The 24,445-nt window shown below is 43.6% G+C and overlaps 1 protein-coding gene across 1 annotated transcript; it reads left to right on the top strand.

The window, feature by feature from the left end:
* The first annotated feature begins 1,336 nt into the window (after window positions 1–1,336).
* LOC310794956 (uncharacterized protein) lies at window positions 1,337–23,944 on the top strand. The gene is made up of 13 exons (XM_083656983.1): window positions 1,337–1,511; window positions 5,288–5,349; window positions 6,829–7,068; window positions 9,652–9,747; window positions 12,657–12,713; window positions 15,037–15,138; window positions 15,354–15,369; window positions 18,669–19,108; window positions 20,671–20,757; window positions 20,869–20,871; window positions 21,954–22,026; window positions 23,403–23,498; window positions 23,616–23,944. The coding sequence occupies exons 1-13, from the start codon at window positions 1,376–1,378 to the stop codon at window positions 23,795–23,797; spliced, it is 1,590 nt and encodes a 529-aa protein (XP_083513109.1). The 5' UTR covers window positions 1,337–1,375; the 3' UTR covers window positions 23,798–23,944.
* Window positions 23,945–24,445: the final 501 nt, after the last annotated feature.

Raw genomic sequence — 24,445 nt, 5'->3', positions numbered from 1 at the left:
AGGAGTATTAACCCTAACATACATGTTACAGGTGATAAATGCATTGACAGCTGCTGTCTGGCATAAATTCATTCCACAAAGACACGGCATATGTTAGGGGATCAAATGTCTTTATCCTGATCAAAGTTGTTGTTTTCTAAATTGAGAGAGAGAGCATAGGGTCCCACTTTCACGTGACAATGTCAATTCCTCACATCAATAATTGTATCAGCCTATAAGAAGCTTATTGTAATTACAATATTGTCTTTGGGGGGGGGGGGTAGTAAAACATGAAATAGTAAATCACTGATTTCTTAATTAAATGGAACACTCATTCATAGAGAAGGTATAGCTACTAGTGGAGGACAGGCGGATTAAAATGTAGCTCAACACATTTAATATTCAGAACACACCAGTGACACAATTCATCTGACAGTATGTACTGTGCCATAATAACAGCTTACAGGTCCCCTCCACTCAGGCCACAACAGAATGGGCCCTCTTGCTTTGGAGTATGTAAACAGTGACCACAAGTGACAAGATCTAAGACTTCAATCTTATTTATTTTTTTGTGTGTGCCTATAATAATACATTTGAGAAGCAATAGCCTACATTTGCCACCAAAAAAGGTCCCTATAGACTCTTTTCACGGGGGCAATTTTGTGTCAAAAAGTCAGGGTAAACACAGGTGCAAGCAAAACACTAATGAGGGTGTCCAACTTCCAATCATATTAGAAGTTGGAAGCCCTCATTAGTGTTTTGCTTGCGCCTGTGGTGTTTACCCTGCTTTTTCGACACAAAATGGCCCCCGTGAAAAGGGTCTATTGGTATAGTATAGGAATATTGTCATAATATGTCATATGGATATATCTGCATATGGATGCAGGTAGAAGAAATACCATACAGTTTGATAATGCTACCACAGACACACTAAGTCCCTATATAAAAATTATATTATAGGAATATTATTTTATTTCGCAAAGTACTCACTGAAGAAAATAAATCTGTGGAGGAAAACAATGTTTTTGACTGTGTGCTGGTTATGAAGCCTCATCCCCAGAACGAACCTGGCTGAATTCGGGGGGGAACCATAGACATGTAACACACATCTATCTGCTGGTTCTTTTAAATCCACCCATGGTGCCCGCCTTGAAAGGGTTAACACTATACAGGGGAGGAGGAGGCGCAGCAGGCAGCCAGGCAGTGGTTTGCTCTGGGTGGAGTGAAGTTGGACACACTTTCTCTCTCAAATTAGCCGAGAGGAGAGGAGAGGAGAGAGGAGACGGCATTATGCCGGAATAAAAACAACACAGACAGACCGCAAGAGAATCACATCACCAGAGGAACTGAGAGCCAGCCAGCAGACCGTTACACAGCCGTTATAAACAGCGGCTGAATGATGGCTGATGTCAGCGAAGAGTCGCTGCTGGACTATTTCTACTCTACCGGAGGCAGTTCAGGCAAAGTCAAAAATGCAGAAATATTGAAGACATATAAGCCTTTTATTGGCCACAGTGACTTGCAGTTACGTGGTAAGTAGCGTTCGATTGTATCAGAGATTCAGCTAGAGGACATTATTTCCCCGAAAACGTGGCCACACACCACCAGACTATTATTACTGGCACGAATATCACTGACCTCGTGTTTGTCTGACCAGCTCGTAGTAGGCTGTTTCTGTGTCATTCAAAATATGCCTTTTCAACGCTGTGACCATACATACAACAGCCCTACAAACAAACTCGGTGTGTTTCATTGTTCTCCAGGATGAAGTAGACATCTGGTTTGCATTAACGTTAGCTGCTGCAAACCAAACCCCATACAGAATCCTGTCACTTCCTCTCTGAGGCTAGCATCTGGCTGGCAGTGAGTAGCTACTCCTGGAAGACCCATCACCAAAACACCAGTGTTCCTTATCTGCAGGCCTAAAAGGCTAATTGTTGTTAGCCTATAAACCAGCAATCTGAGAAGCCATCAGTTAAACAAAACAATATATTTAGTCTCTAACCTCTGGGGGCAGCGTTCTTTTAATACATCAATGAGGCAGCCCCGTTTCAATGTGGTGCAACAGGAACTCAAGAGGCGCCGGTCGGCAGCGGAAGAAAATCCCCTTCCGCTCCCTGCGAGCGCTGCCATTGGCTCCAAGCGACCGGGCTCCGCCCATTCATGGATTTCTTTTCGCTCCCTGCGTGTCGCTCTCAAATCCGTCCGTCGCTATGAAACAACAATAACAACTCTAGCTCGTTGCTAGTAGCAAGTAGCAACTTGCCAACACGCTGAAAATGGTAAGTTTGGACTATACACCGGTCACGTTCACTTCATTTTGATCAGGTTAAAGCGCAGCATGCGTGCGAGCGCTGTTACACCTCTTTTGATGGAGCCTGCCGACATAAGTCTGTCTCGAGAGATGAGTAAACCAGTGGTTGGGGTCCACCTTGAGAGGGGGTCCCTCCCCACCAGTGGTCCCCACTTCCAGCAAAAAAGGGGGCTAATTTATTTAACTAAAATACCATCCATAAACAAACAATGGCAGAATGTAGTATGACTATTTTTGTCATGGGTTTCATACACTTTCTAGGGAAAAAGTGAACAGTGAGCACACTCACAAAAAATATGCAACTTCGGTGTAGGGCACAGGTCATATCAAGTCACAACAGAAAAGCCAGCACACAAACAAGTCCTTTTAGAGGTTTTAATACCGTAGTCTGGGTAGGGCAGCAGCACAGCAACAAACAAGTTTCGGCATGTAGGCATGACGGTTAAATACAGTCAAAACCGGAAATTACATTCAATTACAAATATATATATATTATTTTACATAAACCGCCGAACGTAGACGGGTACAAAAAAAGGAAGCAACCGTATCCAACGATTTACAATTATAGATCATATTGTGTAAGAGATACAACACAGTTCAAGTAGCACATTGGTCAGGATCACACTTTCTGTAATGAAACATCTAAAAGCAAAAAACCTTGTCAGATGCATGAAAAAGTTGGACAACCACTGGTTTAAACCACAGCGAGGAATAGTTCTTTTCACTGTTATGATTTCCCCTCAGTGGGAGAATGTATGAGGATGTTTATATGATAGGTTTCACCCCACTGCTCTTCTCCACCTACAGTACAGACAGTCATCCTGCCCTAAATCATGTCTAACATTAAACTATTCTCAGATGGGACGTCTTATTCCCAGATAGGCCAAATAAAACCTCATCCCCCACTATCCCATTAAAACCAATGAACACTGCTTTTGTGCATTTACAACACCCTTCAATCAAGAGCTAATCTCACTATACCTGACTATAGATTTATTGACTTAGAAAGCAAATAATCAGCTCGTAATGATTTAATTATCTATCCGGTGCTTTTCTACAATGCCTTTATCTCTGGCACCAACTGCAGTGTGGGTCCTACAAGTAGGCTTAACGTATTGTATTAACCTCTCTCCAGCAAACCATTATCCAAAGTGACCTTGCAGTCGTCAGCTTGTGCGGTCCAGATGCTCTGTCAGTTGTTGACAGAGGTTTAGCCAGGGAACTAGCTCTGATAGTGTGTTTGTTTGTGCCATCTGACATGGCTGTCCAATTAGGCAAATGCGTTTGCACGTCCTGTCAAAGTCTGCCATAGCATGTGCTTGTCATGTCATCGTGGTGATGATGATGATGATGATCGTGTTTTAATCATAATGAAGTCCACATGCATGATTAGAGATGCGCCGAACCACTTTTTCTCAGTTCAGATCCGATTCAGATCCGATATCTGAATTTGGATATCTGTCGATATACCGATACTGATTCCGACACCAGAGCTCTTGGCAACTCTCCCAAGGAGCTGCAGCCTCCATCTTTACATAGTAGCTGTGACATGATTTAGTATTTTGCTTTGCTAATCAATTACCTCATAGCAATATTCAATTAAACAATTAATAAAGGTCATTAGATATTTACAAAAAAATCGATCCACTCAAAATTATTAAGATGACATTTCAACAAATAAGCGGCAATTAAACACCCCTGACACTATACCACATGTGGTGAAGTGGGAACCCCCCCAAAAATATGTATGAGACTAAAATATTTCCAAAACTAAGAAATAAATTGTGTTGAGTTAGCTAACCGCTAACTAACGTTACTACCTCACTTCTACTACTACTTACTAGCACTGTTTCATGTTATGTTACAGTGGGTTTAGGGTTATGCAGGTTATGAATGGAGTCTGGATCGGAATGTGGATCAGCGACATCAGTCCGATATCCGATATGTGAATTACGTCATATCGGCACCCGATACCGATATCCCATCCCTCCCTATGCATGACTAGATCTGGAACTCTAGTGGGGAGGGTAAATGGTAAATGGTAAATTGTAAATGGTCTGCATTTATATAGCGCTTTTATCCAAAGCGCTTTACAATCGGTAGGTACATTCACCCATTCATACACCGATGGCGGCAGGCTACCATGCAGGGTGCTGGCACACCATCAGGAGCAATTTGGGGTTCAGTATCTTGCCCAAGGACACTTCGACATGCAGACAGGAGGAGGCGGGAATCGAACCACCGACCTCTTTTATCCAAGGTGATTAGTGGACGACCCGCTCTGCCTCCTGAGCTACAGCCGCTCCCTGCTGGGAGGGAGTTTTTTCATTAGGATAGGGCAACATTAGGACATGGTATGAGACGTAGGAGGTGCTGAGTTTGTGTAAACCTCTGGTTAATAGATAACTGGACCTGCATAGCGCGTTACTCACCCTGCCTGCCTGCCTGCCAGCATGCTGCTCACTAAGCCAGGAATTTGTTTGTTGAGACAGATGTGAAGTGGCCGCTTCCTCTGGCTTTCCTGTTGTTGTGAATGTGAGCTATGCAACCGTCTCGCTGCTGCGAAATGTTCTTTCCCGTCCGCGTCAGGAAAAAGGAAACCCTTCAATTGTCCAGAGCCGCAGCGTGCCCGCGCGCACCTACCTAGGCATGAATGAAATACCTAGGGGCTGGCTGGAACGTTTCATGCCCTGTTTGCTTAGCCGTCTGGTCTGCGTGATAATAACCCTGGGCCCAATCCATGACTCGCAGCTCTGAGTCACACAAGCCTGAATATCTGCTGATCGAAGGCTAGAAAGCAGCTTTTATCTGATGTGACAGAGCTCTACCAGTATGTTTGCTTCCCCACAGGAATGTCTCTGTCTTTTTTCTCAGTCATTTTGACATTTTTGCGTCTCAAAAAAGTGACGTATTATGTGAGAAATGAGAAGCTATATTTAGTTTTTGATCTGTCATGTCATTTTTTTCATGTTCCCCCCCCTCCCCTCTCTGCAGCTAAATACAGGGAGGAATTCAAACTCATCATCGACAGAATTGCTGTAGTGAAGTCAGAGAATGTAAGTAGACTAGAAGCCCTCTGCTGCAGTGTGTACTGTGCTCATGTTTCCACACTGAGGCTGTATCAGTGCTATAATGATGTTCTCATAGCAGCTAAACTATCGTAAGGAGTTGTCCCATCTGTTTGTTTTGTTTTCTACAGTACTGTATGTAGTACTGTTACTCACTGGTTTCCCCCAAGGGACTGCCACCTCAGTTCTCCTTCTCCTCGTAATGAGCTATTATTACTTTCAATAACTGAGGGGAAACGTGACATTTTCATTTAAATCTGCTTTGCAGTCTGTTCCAGTGCCAGAAAGCGGTCTTGCCATGTTCAGAATTGATACGCAGAGTATTTAATAAAACTAACTTTGTCGATCTGGTACCATAATTACTGGATTCAAAATAGATAGAAATAGAGTAAAATAGAGTAGCCCAGTGGTTTTATATAAAATTACAATGTTGAGTGTGAAATGTATCCCCTGTAACAGATTTCACAGCAACAGTTTGCGGTGGTAAAGCAGGTCTGTAACCAATACCATTCATGCTGGTTCCATTCCATTTAGGTGCTCCGGTGCCAGGGGGGGCCCTCATTAATGTTATTGGTTACACCTGCTTTACTTCCTGCTTTACCACCTCAAAGCAGGTTGCTGTGTGAAAAGGGCCTATCCACCTTATTTTTGAATGCCCCACTGTAAAAAAGAATCGTGGGTACAAAGTCCGGTTTAACGTGACTTATTGTTGCCGCTTGCCATTTCCTTTGTTATACTCTGGCTGCAGACCCGAATTATAAACCGGAAGCTGGAGTCCGTTATAAAAGTTATAAATATTGTCACGTTATAAACAACTAACCAACGCTGGAGGTCCGTATGGAAACTCGAAATGTGTGTTACTCGAAATGGTTAAAAGTTAAATCAATTTGATGGCGTTTTACTGCCATGTAACATAGCTAGCTAGCCGCTAACATTAGCCACAGTTAGTAGCCAACTACCCACAATGCATTACGTTATCCCAGCACCCGAACGACACGGCTGTAGAGCAGAATGGCTCTGCTGTAAAAGGGTAAAATCCTCATAGACGTTTTTTTTGTCGGGGGCTGGGGGGTTATCTAAATTGGTTACACCGGAAATAGAACCCATAGTTAACGTAAGGCAAAATGGCCGCCAAAAATAAGGTGGATAGAACGAAAGACACTGTGGCAAACTTTCAAAGAAGAAGGGGCAGCAGTCAAATACACAATAGACCCTTTTCACAGCTGCCATTTTTGTGTGTCTAACAGGCAGGGTAAACACAGGTGCACCCAACTCACTAATTAGGGCCCCAGCACTGGAACACTTAAATGATCTGTAAGTTGGGAAACCCTAATTAAGGTTTTGGTACACCAGTGTTTATCCTGCCTTTGAGACACAGACAGGCTGCCGTGAAAAGGGTCTATCAAATACAGGCATGGCTGTTTTTTTCTTCTTCTCTGTCTTCTAAAGCGTCTCTGTCTCTCTCAGGGTGAGAAGCACCTGTTCCTGAAGAAGAAATACAGGCAGCTGCTGCAGGAGCGAGAGGCAGCAGAGACACATCAGGGGACGGACGGGGACGGACAGAGACAGTCCAGCCCGTCCCGAGGAGACGCCTGCTCTCCTCCTGCCCAGATGATGGAGCAGGACCCTCCTGCTGCGGAGACGAGGCCCGCTCAGGCCATGTGGTGTGGAGCCTCCAGGATCGCCGCCACTGAATCCACTGACCAGGTGAATTTCAAATCATCTGACAGGTCTATTCTATTCTATTCTATTCTATTCTATTCTATTCTATAAGCCGGATCACAGTGAACAACAACAGTCACTTCCGGGTCGACAACTGGTGATTGATTTGAATTACGGAGATATCTTATTGTTTATTGCTTATATTACCGAGATTATAATGATACAAAGTGGGTTGAAAATCGGCAAAGCCTCCCTTTAACTGTAACGTTTTAAAATGCAGTGGTCTGACCTATCTGATGTTTCGGCTGCGCACATTTTATGTAGCCTACTGTGTTAGCATCTTTGATCAACCAAATTTACCCGACAGCGACAGGCTGACTAACTAACTGCTAGTTTTGGGTCAACTTAAGCTGTCGTTTCCTTTAAGTCGGTGGCACAACAGGTAAATTAGGTTTCCAAACTAACGTTAGTGAAAGTGTTGTTTATTAATGAGACTTTTGTATAATTGTGAGCCACGCCGCGCAGAACCCCTGGTCTTATTATACTTGTGACTCGTGAGATATGAAAGCACCAGACATGCATTTTAGACTAGAGCTGCAACGATTAATCGGTTAATCGATTAGTCAATTGACAGAAAATTAATCGACAACTATTTTGATAATCGATTAATCGTTTTGAGTACAATTTTAAGAGAAAAGGTAAATTCTCTGATTCCAGCTTCTTAAATGTGAATATTTTCTGGTTTCTTTACTCCTGTATGACAGTAAACTGATATTATCTTTGAGTTGTGGACAAAACAAGACATTTGAGGGCGTCATCTTGGACTTTGGAAAACACTGATCGTCATTTGCTACCATTTTCTGACATTTTATAGACCAAACAACTAATCGATTAATCGAGGAAATAATCGACAGATTAATCGATTATGAAAATAATCTTTAGTTGCAGCCCTAGTTTAGACTTAACCATTTTCTCTTTAGCTCAGTTGTTATTGTAAACAAACATTGAGACTTGGTCTATTCTCTTCTGGTGAAACTGCGGGCTGAGCTGGGATGATTCAGCAACAACAACATGAGATGTTACAATCTATCTCCGTCTGTGTGTGTGTGTGTGTGTGTGTGTGTGTGTGTGTGTGTGTGTGTGTGTGTGTGCGTCACCACAGCACATGGCTACTCTTCGTGTGGATGACGTATCTCTCTCTCTCTCTAAACAAGGCCCTCTTTGTCAGTGTGACTCTGCCATCCTTTGTCCCTGCTTGTGTGTGTGTGTGTGTGTGTGTGTGTGTGTGTGTGTGTGTGTGTGTGTGTGTGTGTGTGTGTGTGCGTGCGTGTGTGCGTGCGTGCGTGCGTGTGTCTGTGAGTGTTTAGTGGTCAGTGTTTAGTGGTCAGTGTTTAGTGGTCAGTGTGGCATTGACATACAGAACAGTGTGGAAATGAATGGGCTCTCATATCTCACAAATATTGTCTTGCTCGGAGGCTGGTCGAAGTCCACTGCTGGGAGAAGAATGAGCGGGTCAAACCAAAGTGGTTACGTCTTTATATAAAGGGTGAAGCCGTTGAACGTCACTTCCTGCTTCAGCACTGTACCAGAGACTTTCATCCGCCATTTATTTTCCCATAGACATTTTGTAAAATGCTTATAAAAATAGTTTTACTTGGTCAAACCAAATGGATCTGATATATTTAGAAACAGGAGAGACCACAGAACATTTCACTCAGACCAAAACGTTAAAAAAAAATGTGGATTTAAAGAAAAAATGTCAATGTTGTTTTTTTGGTTTGGTCCGAGTGAAATGTTCTATGGTCTCTCCCGATTCTAAATATAGCTGAACCGTTTGGTTTGACCAAGTACAACTATTTTTATAAGCATTTTACGAAAAATGTCTATGGGAAAATAAATTGCGGAAGAAAATCTCTGGTACAGTGCTGAAGCAGGAAGTGACGTTCACTTTGCCTCTCTATATGCACTGGTTAAATGCAGAATAATCCACTCACAAATACTTTTACAGTGCATATTGAATGAATGAATGAATGAATGAAAATTTATTTTGAACGTTAAAAAAAGGAAATATACATGTACACATATATACATATAATAAAATAAAATAAGAATTGTTGTTCATGTCAAGGACTTGAGCGGTTAAGCATAGATTTGAAAGATTAACATATTCTCAACGGGTTGAGTGTCCATGCATGCATGGACAGGATTTGCGCAGACAAGACCCTAACGTTACAGCAAACATGATCTCTCTACACACAGCATGGGGAAGTCAGGACAATTGCAGAAGCGCCAAAATAAGCTTTTTACCCAAAAATACTACTTCCTGTAGAGCCGTTAGAGCCGTTAGAGCAGCTAAGTGGTTAGGCTGTGAACACCCATCATCAGCACTCTTGAGATGAGAGTTAAGTTTGTCTTTACTGTGTAACCGCTTTTACACTGTTGTTCTAGGTGGGAATGACGCATCGTTATTCAGTCTGTAAAAACATAGGAATACGGAATGGGGGATCAGTTATCCAACTTGAAGCCTGTGGCGGAGGTAGTAACAGAGGCCGAATGTAAAAAGTGTAACAAGCCTGAAGGGGCAAGGCGGTGACAGGAGTGTAACATTCTGTGTCTTTCACCTGCTAGGAGCAGCGCACAGGGAGGACGCTCACTCCTCCTGTGATCCAAATCGAGGAGCACAGCATCGGCGAGGATGAGCTGGACAAAGATTCCGGGTCAAAGGTGAGGACTAGACTGGTTTGAAAGGGCTCGGGTTCGTTTACTTTAAAGTGTTGATCATTCTTGTCCTTCTATCACTCAAAGGAATTCAGGCTATAGGACTACATAGTATACAATGAACAAATCACTATGGGTGAATTTACAGATTTTAATTACTGGTTTTGGTTGGGGAAGCCCACCACCTCCAGCTGACCAGCTTCCAGTTAGAAAATCAAACTTGTTTTAATATGGGAACTGAAAACATGATCGCACAGTTTCACCAAGATCCAGCCAAAAAACTCTCCAGTAAAAAGACTACACGCCAGTGGTTCCTCCAGCACCCACCGGGTGGTGCTAGAAGTAAATGACCTGGCTTTGAAACCAATGCTGAACATTTGAGTGGGAGGGGGAACAATATGAAAAGAGGGGGTTGGCAATGGAGGGGGCAATCTGCATTTAAATAAAGCTGTCTGTTATTATGTTAAGCAGCAACATGTTGGAGCTCGTTAGAAAGATAATAATGATTTGTGCCCATTAAAGAGATTGGGACTCATCACAGAGGAAAAATATGTGACTGTCCTTGATGGCCTGAACGATAGACAGATGAAATATGGCGGAGTGTGTTAATATAGCACTACAATCAGATTAAAGTATTAGTCGCGCCATTGAACTCTGTATTTAGGACACCCGGTGAATAACACACGTTTTTCTGCATTGTTGAATCTAGCTGGCTGCTTCACCGCAGTGTCACTCACTATTTTGACTTTTCCATTATTCTTTGTACAGCACCCAAAGCACGATAGGAACTGCCATTCAATTACTTTAACCTTAAATTGATGTCAAATATAGACAGCAACAAATATAGTACAGCACTTCCGATTATTATTATTATTATTTATTATTATTATTATTATTATTATTATTATTATTATTATTATTATTATTATTATTATTATTTTATTTATTTTTTAATAATAGGATGGCAAAATGGACTTAGGTTTTTCATTCTCTAATGTAAACACTGTTGTGGAAAGAACCTCAGAAGAAGCCTGGTAGTATGTAGTGATCTCCACTTTCCATGCAGTTCACCACTAGTGAGAGGAATCTCCCTTTTACTTTGAAAACTCTCTCTCTTGTCAGAGGAATCGCCCCTTTACTTTGAAAGCTCTCTCTCTCTTGAAATGTGCTTTGTGTTGTTGGAGTGCACACGCCGTCTCTAATGCAGTTAGAGTTACACTAGAGAGCCATATGAAATCCGTTTTATTCTTGTCCAAATTCTGTTTGGACAAACAGAATTAATTTTTTCCATTTTAATTTTAATTGAGGTGTTAGGAGTGATATTTTTTCTTTTTTTGACGACTTGGCTCTCTCAGACAGACTCTTCGACATGTTTCTCAAGGTGAAAACTAAGTTGTGAGGTGCAGTAAGGGTCCCACGCAAGACCGACCCCCCCTCTCAAAACACCCCAATCGAAAACTGAATCGTTTCTCTAGGCCTCTTTTACAATTATGAAATAATTTAGGTCACTACGATAATTAGATCTATTTCTTATTTTGATCATTAGGCCTACTTTGATCAATTTCAGCCAAATGATGGAAAATTCTGCAATATTCCATGTTTTACAGATCATTCCGTTTTTATTACCAAATTCCATGATTCCGTGCTTTTTTCCGTTTTGCAGAAATCACATGGCTCTAAGTTACAGTTGTTGAACAGCAAAACATTTACTGACTGAGAGGGCGCTTCCCAGAATTCCCGGCACCAGGATCCAACTCTTTACTCCATCAGGCCCAACAATGTTTTTCTCTCCTCCTTATTATGGTTTCCAGCAAAGTGTGGAGAGAAAAAATGGACGTGTGCCAGTGTGGAATTGGCTGGGTCAATACTCTCCGTCCACTTTGCCTGTTCAACACAGTGACGCGTGACAGTTGCTGCAAGAGACATGAAAGCGCCGAGTGTTTTAACGTCGTGTCCCGCTACGCTGTGATCTGAGAACAATTTGCAATCAAGTCCTCGTCAGAAAAGAAAAAAAAATCTCCCCTCTCACATAAATCAACCAAACTGACACTTTTCGTACACTCAGAGAAGGGCTGCGTTGGCTATTTTCGGAGTGTTTCTCTGGAACTCGACCCCCCTTTCGACTGAAACGCGGAGGAAAACACATGGCCCGGCTGCAGGCGTCTTGTTTTTTTTGCTTAATTGTTAATTGGATTGTTATTCATTAGGCTCCCTCACGTGTGAACGCGTCACCTCTGTCTCGCTGTCTCATTACCTCGATCTGTCTGACACCCTCTCGTCACAAAACATCACAACGGTGTGACTGTTGTTGTTGTTGTCACCCGTGGGCAGTGTTGGGGGTAACTCATTACAAAAGTAACATATTACATGTAATATATTACTTTTAGCAGTAACTCAGAATATAACTTATTACTTATAGGATTTCAGTAATATTATACCAGTTTGTCAAGTAACTCAAGTTACAAATTGAGTTACCGGTATTTAAAAAAAAATCAAAGCACATATTTAAATAAAGATACAATCATTTCCTAATCAAACTGTCTGTTTTTATGCAAATAACCGCTATAGATGACAATAACAAAGGAAAAGACATTTAGAATGTTGGACTGTTTACACCGACTTCAAGTCCGTTGAAATTATTTTTCGGGATGGTTCCGGGGCAGCGATGTAATTCTGCTGCTGCTGTTATTCTGGTGAAAGTAATGCAAAAGTAGTGTAATAAGTAACTACACAGACAGTAATATTGTAAAGTAACTTATTACTTTCAAATGAAAGTAAATAGTAATGTAGTTACATTTTGAAAGTAACTTGCTGCCCACTGCCCGTGGGTGATGCTTGATCAGCATGTATATGAGTTTATGTTTATTGTCACTTTCCAAGAAATACTCATCTGATTCTTCCATCATGTCTTTTAGTCCGAGTCGGAGCAAGACGAGGACGGTATGAGCAGCATGGGCTCCACCGCAGTCGCTGTAAGTTCTTTTCTCTTCCTATGCTGTTCTGTCTCAAAGGAAAGGCCTTAGGCGTGCTTTACACGGGGAAACTTTCACGCAACTTTAGTCGGTTGAAACGTAGATGAAACTAAGTTGCAATTGAGTTGCATTGTCGTAAAGTCCTCTGCAACACACTTTGAAACTTGTCTGAAACTCAGCCGCAACAGTTGCAAAACTCTCAAGCATCAGCCAATCAAAACGCTGATAGCGCATCAGATGATGCTGTCAAACAGCTGAGCCATGTCAACAAACAGACGTAAACGAGGCAAACTACCTGTTGATGCGGTATCATTTCAACCGACTTCAACGGATTGATTTGAACCCGACAACACCTTATCACCGAAATGAAGAAACTAATAAAACAGATTATGCTCTCTTGGATGCTTCACAAGGAGATTATCCTCATAGAGTTGCATGCAAGGTTGGTAATGCTAACGTTTTTCATTTTGTCAAACAGCCGAGCCATGTCAACAAACCAACGCGGCTAACGGGCTATTTATTAATTAATTTTCTTTGAATCAAAGGGAGAATGTACTCACCGGAGGCTTGTTGGATCAAGCTCATTGTCCTTCACCCACAGAAGTTTGAATGAATGAATGGATTTTATTTGGCAGATGTTAAAATACATAACAACATCAACAATACACACACCATGTACAGTAACTTACAAACAATGAAGACATTACATTCTGATTGGCTGTCAGCAGCTCAGCAATTAGTCTCACTAGCCCTAGTTTAGTACCCATGAGTATCACTGACGAGTTTAAAATATGATTTTAAGTAGTTGCGTAGGGAGCCAAAAGACTATTCTAAGGGTAAGACCCAACTTCAAACTGTCTGACCCTGCTCTCAACTGACAATCATTTTATTTTGAGCTGTCTGTAATTTAGCTTTGATGTAAAACGATAGGAAATAAGATACAAAGTTGCAAATGTAGTTACAATGGCACTTCCCACTTTATATAATCTAGTGAGAAAATAATAGAACAGATTAAAAAATAATAATAATCTAGCGAGCTAATTTTAGTGAAATAAATGATGATTTTGCATGAGACTGATTATTTTTTAATTGCTTCGTGTAACTGTCAAGTTGCATGGAAATTATGTTTCACGCAATTTGCAACCTGCAACTAGTTGTGTGAACGCTTCACCGCGTAAAGGCAACCTTAGAGGAGCCTTAAACTAAACTCTACTTTTTAAGAGTCAAGTTTCCGCAGCAGAGATCAAAACAGTGCCCGGGGAACCATGTCGGCGTTGGGAGTATTTCCAAAATCGATGTTTTTTAGATGTTAGTTGATGCCCCTCAAGGGACTGGTCTTGGAAATTCGATTCAGCTCTAGACCGACATAAAATACATCAGATGCTGTAGTTGTTATGGTGTCACTGTTACGGATGCTTGTTCCTTTTAAAGGTCCCATTCCGTGCAAAAGCTGTTTTTACTTGTAAATGCATATTTACTGCTGTCAGCCCTCCCTGTAATGAGTGGTCACACGCTCAGAACTGCCACAGTTGGATTTGTCCCTATCCAGCGTCCCCCTGCAGTCTCCTCCAAGCCACATCCCCAAACGCGTCGTTTGCCCAGAGGGGAATTGGGACGTCACTAGCTTCCTCCTGCATACTGCGCGGGTCTCTCTCACAAAAGCTACCTGCACCATTTTGTCTATAGCCACAAAATTAACACTTCTAGCTGGAGCGACGCCAACTGTACGTGATCCAGCAACTGCAGAGGTGCTTTCGGTAAGTCTAGGCATTTTGAGATGTCCTCTTTAGCGTAGTACCGTTAAGTTAACGATAACTCGCAACCTAGCTTGCTGGTCCACAGACGCTAATCTGATTGGCCGCTGGGAGCCTGGGGCGGGCTCTCCCTCAGCGGCCAATGGGAACTGTTAGTTCTGAATATATTATAGAAACAGGCCATTCTTGGGAAGCGACGAGATGAGGAAGTGAGAACTCCGTCACAACAAACGGGGTTGCTATATTTTCGACAGATTAATCCAGAATCATGTTTTATGGACCAGAGACACACGTTTTTAAGAGGTTACAGCTGCACGAATTGGGACCTTTAAACAAATAACAGAAGTAAAAGTGGAAACTGTTGTATCAACTGTCATGGCTGTGTCGCAGACTGTCAGTTGGCTGTGAGTCAGTCAGTCAGTGGTGGGAAATGGATTAGAGGAGTGTAGCTTCACTGCTATCAGAAGCGCACAGAACAGGATGGGGATAATCGTGTGTGTGTGTGTGTGCGTGCGTTCATGTCCTCATACGTGCACGTCTCCCTCCTCCCCCCTCCCTACCTGTGCTAGCTGGACCCTATCGAGAAGGAGTGGATCTACTCTGCAGCCTGCGCTCGAGTCCACGACCTGTCCCAGCTGCTCAGACAGGACCCCTCACTGGCCAACAAGAAGGTAACAACAACAACGCCCGGTCTCCGTCCTTTAAACGTGACACAAACACCACATCGACAAAGTCACGTTTTGAAAATAAAATCTCCACGCCATAATCAAAGTGAATGGACAGATCTGTCCTGGTAGTATGTTGGCTATGAGACTCTGATGGTTTGCATTGTATGGAAAGCTCTCTAATATTTGGTTTCTGTCTTTTTTTCGTTGGGTGAAACCAGGACTTCACCTCAGTGAGTATTGTCTCTTCGCATTTTCAGATTTTTCTGTTGTTCATTGTATATGTGACATGTTATATGTAAATATTATTAGTATAAAAGTATAGCGATTAGGGGTGTCACGATACACTCAGTTCACGATACGATACACGATATTGGGTTCACGATAACGATACGATACGATATTTTAACAATATTTTTTTGCGATCGATTTGTAAGTTGAGGGGGCATCCTCCACGCTAATTTGAGTAATTTCACCATTTTCATCCTCCGTGTCTGTAACGTCCCTCGTCTGTTCAAACAAAGCAATGAAAAGGAGAGCGAGCATGCAATCAGATGCAGATCGGTGCCACACCATGTTCAGCTTCTTTTTCTCGCGATATGAGATTTCATCTCAACGATACATATTGTCACGTTTTGATATCGCGATATATCGTGGGACGATATATTGTGACATCCCTAATAGTGATACATGTGATGTATTCCATGACTTGTGTCTGATTTCAAGCCTTTTATTTGCTCATTCTAATGTGCTGTGGCTGCCGGCTGTGACCATGACCGCGTCCTTCTCAGGGGGTAAGTTTCTTGATGAGGCATGCAGTGACACCACTAGGTCATAAACCCATTCACCTCTAGTCTCTAATGCACACGTGGGCAAAATGTGGCCCCTGCAGGGCCGGACCTGGCCCCTGGACCATGGTGTGAAGGAAAAGGTGTGAAGGAAACACTATTGTGTCGTTTCTTCCAGAAACTGTCCTCGTGTAAAGGGCCCCTCAATCCAGCCCCCAAGGTCCTCAAAGAAAAACAAAAACGACCCCCAAAAACTCAATAAAAGGCAGAATTATGTTAATAAATCTCATCTGCTACAGCCATTGGATTTGTATCACTATTATATCGGGAGATTAACGAGAAATTACCAATCAGAACGGGAGAGAGGGTTAAAAATAGGGAAACTCCCACGAAAATCAGGTGTTGGCAGGTATGATCTAGAATTTGTGGCCCTTCACGTATTTGATGTATGTCAGTATGGCCCTCTGGGGAAAAAAAATTGCCCACCCCTGGTCTAATGTCTATTCATGTCCAGCCTGTTGGACTTGTTGAGTCCAGCTTACCTGCATTGCAACTGACCATTATTACAGAACAGTACTTCTTGATTTGATGTTTTAGCATGCTATACAGAAACAACCCTCACTCAGATCCAGCATTTTGCTCGCACAAACTTCCACAAAGCTCATTCCGTGGAGATTCTTCTCCCCAATTGTATTCTGAGAAGAAGCCCGTGTAAAAACATCCAGAGATCACGCATTTCAAAGGTCCACTATCAAACGGATTATGAAAGATAGCTTCTTAGCTCCTGTGCCCCCCCTGACAAGCTCCTGTGCCCCCCCTGACAACCCCAAATCCCCCTTTATTTGTCTCGCTGTGCGCTTAAGAGATTTGAGCTCATGTTTGTTGTCCCTCCCCTCTGTGTCACAGTTTCTCACACCGCCCTGCAGGCCGTGGCAGACCACCTTCTAAGAGGAGCCCTAAGCCTCTCTGCCATCCCCACCCGGACAAGATAGCACGGACGCCATTGAAGTGCAGGGAGATGGGGAAGAGGGGGGGGGGGGAGATTAAGCAGAGTCTTAATGCGCCACAAAGACTTCACCCACTTAAAGATAATCTGAAAGTAATAGAGCAGGCTTGGATTAATTGTAGAACAATGTGGCTCATGTCCCCGGGAAGGTGTTAAGTCCCCCTCAGGCGTCTTTGATCTTCGTTCCCTTTAGCCTTCAGCCGTTCCCCTGCTCAGAAGAGCTGGATGCCTTTTCCACAGATGCTGCGGAGATACCAGCTCACCTACAAACCACAGATGCTGCAGAGATACCTCGCCTACAACCATTCTAACAGGAAATCACACAGGGTGATATTTATAGGGTGGTTTTTTAAAGCCAGGAGTTCTTAATTTGCGGTCTCTCAAATCTTGCGCCGTTGCGATCTCCGTATGTTTGGGCCATCTCAGTATGCAAAATCCAGGTAGTATCAAATGTTTGACGAAGGCTGAACGGATTAGTCATTGTTTCCTTATCTTGGCAGGACTTAAGCTTTTCCTGTTCTGACCAAATATTGAGGGAAAACTTATGTCCTTAATATAGATGATTGTTTGGGATTGTGTGGGTTTACATTGAGTTTCTAGATAGGCCCTGGTAGCTTAAACCAAACTTTTTGGTAGCTTAAACCAAACAGGGTTTTTTTTTACAGTGAAATTGCTAACAAGGGGAAGACATACCTCCTACAAAGTCCCACATCTCACCCGACTAGCCAATCACTCCTCGTCTCACACTCTTCTTCTCTTCTTGTCCTTTCGGGTGACGCGGTTCCACCGTTCCTGCTGTGATGGACTTCCTCTCTCCGTGCCCCCGACAGTTTGTAAGTACATCATTAGCCCATCACTCCTCCTAGGTCCTAGGAAAAGTGTCGGGGCCACACTGGCCATTGTGTCCCCCCCCCCCCCCGAGTGATCGGACAGGTGGGCGGGTGGGGGGCCGGCGGGCACCCCGGTGGGCAGGAAGAGAAACGCGGCGGCGCAGGAAAGAGAAGACGCCGCATCCTGTTCGGCCTCGTCCATCACCCTCGCCCACTGGGGGAGCCGGCGAGCCGCCTGTCAAACAAGCCGCTCGGGCCAATCTGTCTTCAGGATGTGACAGAGGGGGGGGGCAGACAAAAGACACGGAGATCCTCCAACCAGACGGCGTCTATCACAATCTGTCTACCAGACGGCCCTTTAGACAAGAGGCACGTGTAGCTCGCTTTTCCCTGAGCTCTTCTTTGGATGCAACCTGGAATATGTCTAATGACAGCTGATGTGCAAGCTCGTTGTGTTGAGCATTGATTGAGATGATTGGTGACATCATCTAACTAGGGGTGTCAAAATTAATCGTTTAATCGATGCATCGCGATGCGGACCTGTGAATCGAATCGAATCGTTGACAGATGAATCGTTGAATCGTTTATGTTAAGATTTCTGTTGACATTCAGATTTTAAAGCACTTTCTAAGTAAAAAAGTGACTTGATATTTATCGGACTGCTTGTATTAATTGATGAAAAAGTAGCCATGTGCTGTAATAATACAGAAAATTGAGGATGTGATACTTGGAGCTGCGATACTTTGAGATGCATCGCGATGCATCGTGGAATCGAATCGAATCGTTGACAGATGAATCGTAATCGAATCGAATCGTGCGGCCAGTGAAGATTCACAGCCCTACATCTAACACTTATGGAGTCGGTCCTCAGCAGTGTTGTGGCTTGACACCAAACACAACATGTGTCTTCAGGTAAAGACATGGTGTCTTCAGGTAAAGACATGGTGTCCTGTTCAGGTAAAGACATGGTGTCCTGTTCAGGTAAAGACATGGTGTCCTGTTCAGGTAAAGACATGGTGTCCTGTTCAGGTAAAGACATGGTGTCCTGTTCAGGTCAAGACATGGTGTCCTGTTCAGGTAAAAACATGGTGTCCTGTTCAGGTAAAGACATGGTGTCCTGTTCAGGTAAAGACATGGTGTCCTGTTCAGGTAAAGACATGGTGTCCTGTTCAGGTAAAGACATGGTGTCCTGTTCAGGTCAAGACATGGTGTCCTGTTCAGGTAAAAACATGGTGTCCTGTTCAGGTAAAGACATGGTGTCCTGTTCAGGTAAAGACATGGTGTCCTGTGCAGGTAAAGACATTGTGTCCTGTGCAGCGGGTGTAGCCTACGTAGAACTTGGGGAGATGAAAGTGATGGAAGGGAAAGGATCTCCAGTTTCGTAGATACGAGTTCAGAAGCTCTGCTGTTGGTGTGCTGAAATGCCATGTTATGCTTCAAAAACACCTGAGCAAAACACCATGTCGTCAAGACAACAATGCTATGCTATGGTCTAGATTCTTTCTAGCTGTCAACAACAGCTTGGTTTACAGCACATTTTGGCGAAAAATTAAAAAATGCAATTTAGCATTTTGGATTGCATATTGGTAACAGTGCTGAGGCAATCCTAATGTGAGGTCAACAAAAAAGCTTCAAAAGGACCAATGTTTACAATGAGAACTCAAGTTTTTTATTTTATTTTATTTGGTTGATTATTGATATTTTCTTGAGGAAATCACATGAGCATGGTGTCATTTTGTTGACCAGATGACATGTTCAGATGTAACAGAACATATTTAACACAGTACTGTACTGCATAATGAAATGTGCTTTCACCAAACAAATCGTATATACTGTTATGTATCATAGTTATTGAAGAAAGGCATCATTGTGGAACTGGTATTGAAGTTGAAGTATACTGGTTTTGAAAAATTCCTATTATGGTCAACTTTTTAGGAGCTAAGAAGACTTGCCTTGTTATTAACTTGATCACTACAAGTTTATGGAGTTGTGTTTGAAAGGGTAGGATTTCCCTCAACCCATAGATGAGCATGCGATCCTTCAATGGAAGTGAAAACATGAAAATCACGCTCCAGGTTTTGTCCTCTGATCACAGCGATGTGTAATTCTGAGACGGTTAGCGTTTGATTGGCCGTGTTAAGTGCGGGGTCACCCTCAGAAGGCATGGCTGTGGTTAGCTTAGCTGACCTCTGCACCTCTGCTGCGCTTTCACCTGTTGATCGCCCATAATTACCCAGGCTAAAGTACGCAGCGCTGACAATGGAAACGCGCTAACTCACAGCCGTGCTACTTAACACTCAGACAGGTGGATGTGATTGGTGCGGTTTTGTTTGTGCGTGGTTGTACGTGTATGTGTGTGTCTTATTATCCGTGCTCCTGTGTGAGTATGAGTGTATGCGTTAAGTGTGTATCTCCAGAGGGTGTGTGTGTGTGTAGCGGGGGGCCGTGTGCTGACAGTGGTGGGTGATGCCTGGGTGGGGTCTCTCCCCTCTGCGGGTCACACCAACATCATCAATCTTCCCCCCGGGTGACAGGCGGCCGGGCCCCCCACCCGTGTGGGCACAGTGCGGTGTTGTTTTGTAATTAGGCCGCGTTAGATGGCAGGAAACCATCTCTCTCCATCTCTCTCCATCCCTCCGTCCCCGCGCTCCCCTCCCTCCGTCCCCGCGCTCCCCTCGGTGCACAGCTGGCCCTCTGCCCCCCGAGCGGCCAATGAGAGCCTCTCGAGCCGCTCCACTCGGCTTATAGACAAACTACAACACAAATGTTGGGAGAGGAATGTGGTTGGGGTCGTGTTTCTCTCGTTTTGCATTTGACAGGGAGTCGTTTAGAAAGAGTGAATTTAAATATAGTAAAGTACATTTTTATGAATGAACTTTACTAGTCTCTCCCCCTTTCTTTATTGGACACACAGACAGCTCTGCATTGGGCGGCCAAACACGGAAAAGAGGACATGGCCACCCTGGTGGCCGACGCCGGCGCCGACGTCAACACCAAATCAGTGAGTGCATGATTTGATTTTTTTAAGCAGATCATTTGAAATCATCTTGTCTTCCATCAATCACCCACTTGTTCGTGCATTTCTTTAAGTGTTCTCTCTCCTTTCTTGCAGCACGTGAGTAGCCGCTCTCTTATCAAACGCATGTACGAACAGGAAGTGACCGGGTAGGTAAGTCGTTTGATTTTAATGGCTAATAATAAGCAACAGAACAGAACGGGGCCCCCTGGCTGCTGGTTCCAGTTCAGCTTTCTTCTGTTGTGGCCCTCGGTATGATGTAACGATCTCTGTGAAGATCCAGCTGTGAAAATGCAGTACTACAGCAGCACTTGTTGCAAGGCAGCAGTACTCTGCTAATAAATCATGTCATGTCACCTTAATTGTTTCCCAAAACAGTGTCTGAATGTGCCAGCATGCCAAACCCCAGAACTATGCCATTTTCTGCGAATTACCAAGCAATTTCGTTTTCACTCATTATCTTGTGTTTCCATAACCTTTGCTAATTTGTGTATTTTCTCCCTCGGTGTTTTCACTGGCTGCGTTTGGGCATGGGAAACTCTAGGGGGTAGGTGGTAAACCTTTCCAGCACTTTTCCACAGTTCTAGAGAGGCAAAGTGGAACGTCACTTCCTGCTTCACAGCACTGTACCGGAGATGTTCTTCCGCAATTTATTTCCCCATAGACATTTCGTAAAATGCTTATAAAAATAGTTTTACTTGGTCAAACCAAACGGTTCAGCTTTATTTAGAATCGGGAGAGACCACAGAACATTTCAAACCAAAAACCAAAAAACAACATTGAAAACATATTTTCTTTAAACCCGCAATTTTTTGCGGGTGAAATATTATGGGGTCTCTCCTGTTTCTAAATATTTCTGAACCGTTTGGTTTGAACAAGTAAAACTATTTTTATAAGCATTTTACGAAATGTCTATGGGAAAATAAATGGCGGATGAAAATGTCTGGTACAGTGCTGAAGCAGGAAGTGTCGTTCCACTTTGGCTCTCTATTCCTTGAACTTTCTATAAGGTGATGTTCTTCAAACACCTTCATGTGTGAACAAAGCCACAGAGTGTTGAGGATATGCATGCCAGCTCAAAAGTCTCTTCTTCTTTTTTTTAGAACACACATATCAATATATCTTTTTAATGCATGTTTATTGTATTCTTTTTATTTTACACTTGTTTTTTTCTCCTACAGGGATACACACCTTTGCACATCGCAGCACTACATGGGCATCGGCACATGCTTGACCTTCTCATCGGGACATATGGTAACTAGATGACTTGCATTGACTATGGGTTGCAGGGGGGGTGGGGTAGCCTTACAAGCGTAAGCATGAATCCACAATAGCAGAGTTGTATGGCCTTAGGCTTTAGCTATACAGTGTCAACGAACTAGCGCAGCTGCTGCCTTCCCTGACCCCTTTCCACTTGTACCTGGCCACTCCCCCCTGTTGTCCCGGGCCCGCTCCACCCCTTTGCAGTATATATAGTGACATTATGTGACATTAGTAATGTCACATAATGCCACACTGTTCTCACCTGCAATTACCACTCATTGCCATAGGTGTCACCCAAGAGAACAAAACTGAAATCTTAGAGATTATCGCTTTAAACTCGGAATAAAACAAACAAAAAAACATATATAAAAAAAAATATATATATATATATATATATATATATATATATATATATACCGTATATATATATATATAGAGAGAGAGAGAGAGAGACATTTCAGGCGACCCTATTTGAATTCCAGGCGACCCCACCTAGGGTCGTGACCCTAAGGTTGAAAACCACTGATGTAGCGTGTGGGAGGATCACGCTATTCCCCCCAGTTCCCGTCCCCCCGCGAACAGGTGCCCCCGACCAACCAGAGGAGGCAGCGAGCAGGACTCATACACCACCGGCTTCCCACCCGCAGACACGGACAATTGTGTCTGTAGGAGCGTCTGACCAAGCCGGAAGTACCGCTGCCAGGTATTGAACCCGGGTCTCCAGTCCGCGTTGGTAGGCGAGTGCTTTTACCTCCACACTAGAGCTGGGCTCGGGCTGAATTTTCCTTACCGAACCCGACCGAGCCCGTCACATTATTAGCCGAGCCCGGCCCGGCCCGACAGGTGTCAATTGATAATCTGTCCGAGCCCGGCCCGAACCCCCTCCCTGATTTTTTTTCCCCTCGGAGCGCAGCGAGCGCATAATTTAATGAGTCTGTCCAGCCTATAAACAGCCCTATATAATCCCAAACCAAAATCAGTCCTCGTAATTCAAAGCAGTCAATGATTAATACGTAATGTACAAAGCAAAGCACCAAACAGCCTAATTCGTGCGTGCCGTGCACTGCCCACACACAATCCCACATCGCTGAAAGAAGTACTGCACGGTGTCACACAGCTGACTCCGGGCAGAGCAGCAGAGTGCATGTCTGGGCGTGTTTCATTCGATGCCTTCAAGTGCTTTCATTAACGTAGTAAATTAGCTCAGGAGCTGATGATAGATATATTTGAAGGCAAAAACAAGTGACTCATTACGTGACCGAGCCCGGCCCGAGCCCGAACGCGACTTCAATGTTTCTGTCCGAACCCGCCCTGCTCTACTCCACACCACCCAGACCACCACCTTCAGAACTTTTTCCCCTTCTCAGGTGCTCGAGAAAACCTAAGGGACTACAGCGGCCGCCTTGCCTGTCATTACCTGACCGTCAGGGAACCAGAGGGACCAGAGGAAGACTGCGAGCTACGTAAGTGCCTCTTGCTGCTCCTGCTCAATTCTCGATGATTCGAATGAAACGCCGCGCTAACAATGGAGCGTCTATATGGCTATAATGAATTCTCACAGGCATTTTTGACTTTTGCAGCGATCCCAGAATTCCAAGTGACCCAGGCCAGAGAGCGGAACAGGAACAGGAAGTTGTCGTCGCTGTTCCAGTCCAAGAAGAAGTGGGGCTCAGCAGAGGAGCTGGCTCCCGTAGAGGAGGAGAGAGCAGCGCCACATCAGCTCCTCCTGCCTGTGGTCAGAGCCAGGAAGTTCTCCCGCTGAACAAGCACAGATGAGAGACTATTCCTAACACACATACAGACTCACACGCGTGCACCCAAACTAGGGATGTTAATGATTCATCGATTATCGATGATTCGATTGTTAAGAATTTGATCGATCAAATATATATTAACTGATTAATAGACAATAATGTGCTATTTTCCCCGCCTGAAATGATTTACCACCACAAGGGCACAATTTAACTTTCACCACTTATACAGGGGAAAAAGAAAGCCAAGCAGGCAGGCAAAAAGTCCAGTGTCGGAGAATTACTCCCCAAAGACAACGTATTTATTGTAAACATTGCAATACAATGTTTAAAATGAAATACAGCACGAGTTTGCTTGGTTGATTAACACGAGTAGGCCTAAAGACAGGTGTAAAAACCTGCATTTTGTATTTTTGATGTCAAAAGCATTTTTTTTGCATAGCGATTATCGATTAATTGATCGTTAAAGTGATCGGTCGATAAGGAAATTGATTAAAATCTGCATCCCTAACCCAAACACACATGCATACACACAAAATGCAAGCCTAGGCATTTGTTCCCATCACACACACTAACAAACACCATGCTTACTGTTACAGTGCAGGCTTTGAATGTGTTTCTCTGATCTATAATCAAACTACTTTGGCTTTGTTTTAGTC

Source organism: Poromitra crassiceps, assembly GCF_964638095.1.
Source record: "Poromitra crassiceps genome assembly, chromosome: 20".
Taxonomy (NCBI): Eukaryota; Metazoa; Chordata; class Actinopteri; order Beryciformes; family Melamphaidae; genus Poromitra; species Poromitra crassiceps.
This window is presented reverse-complemented; position numbering and strand designations above follow the sequence as displayed.

Coding starts and splice junctions, on each gene's coding strand:
- LOC310794956 (XM_083656983.1), top strand. CDS start 1,376: ATGATGGCTGATGTCAGCGAAGAGTCGCTGCTGGACTATTTCTACTCT. Junction 12,714..15,036: donor TGGGCTCCACCGCAGTCGCT/GTAAGTTCTTTT, acceptor TACCTGTGCTAG/CTGGACCCTATCGAGAAGGA. Junction 19,109..20,670: donor TAGAACTTGGGGAGATGAAA/GTGATGGAAGGG, acceptor TTGGACACACAG/ACAGCTCTGCATTGGGCGGC.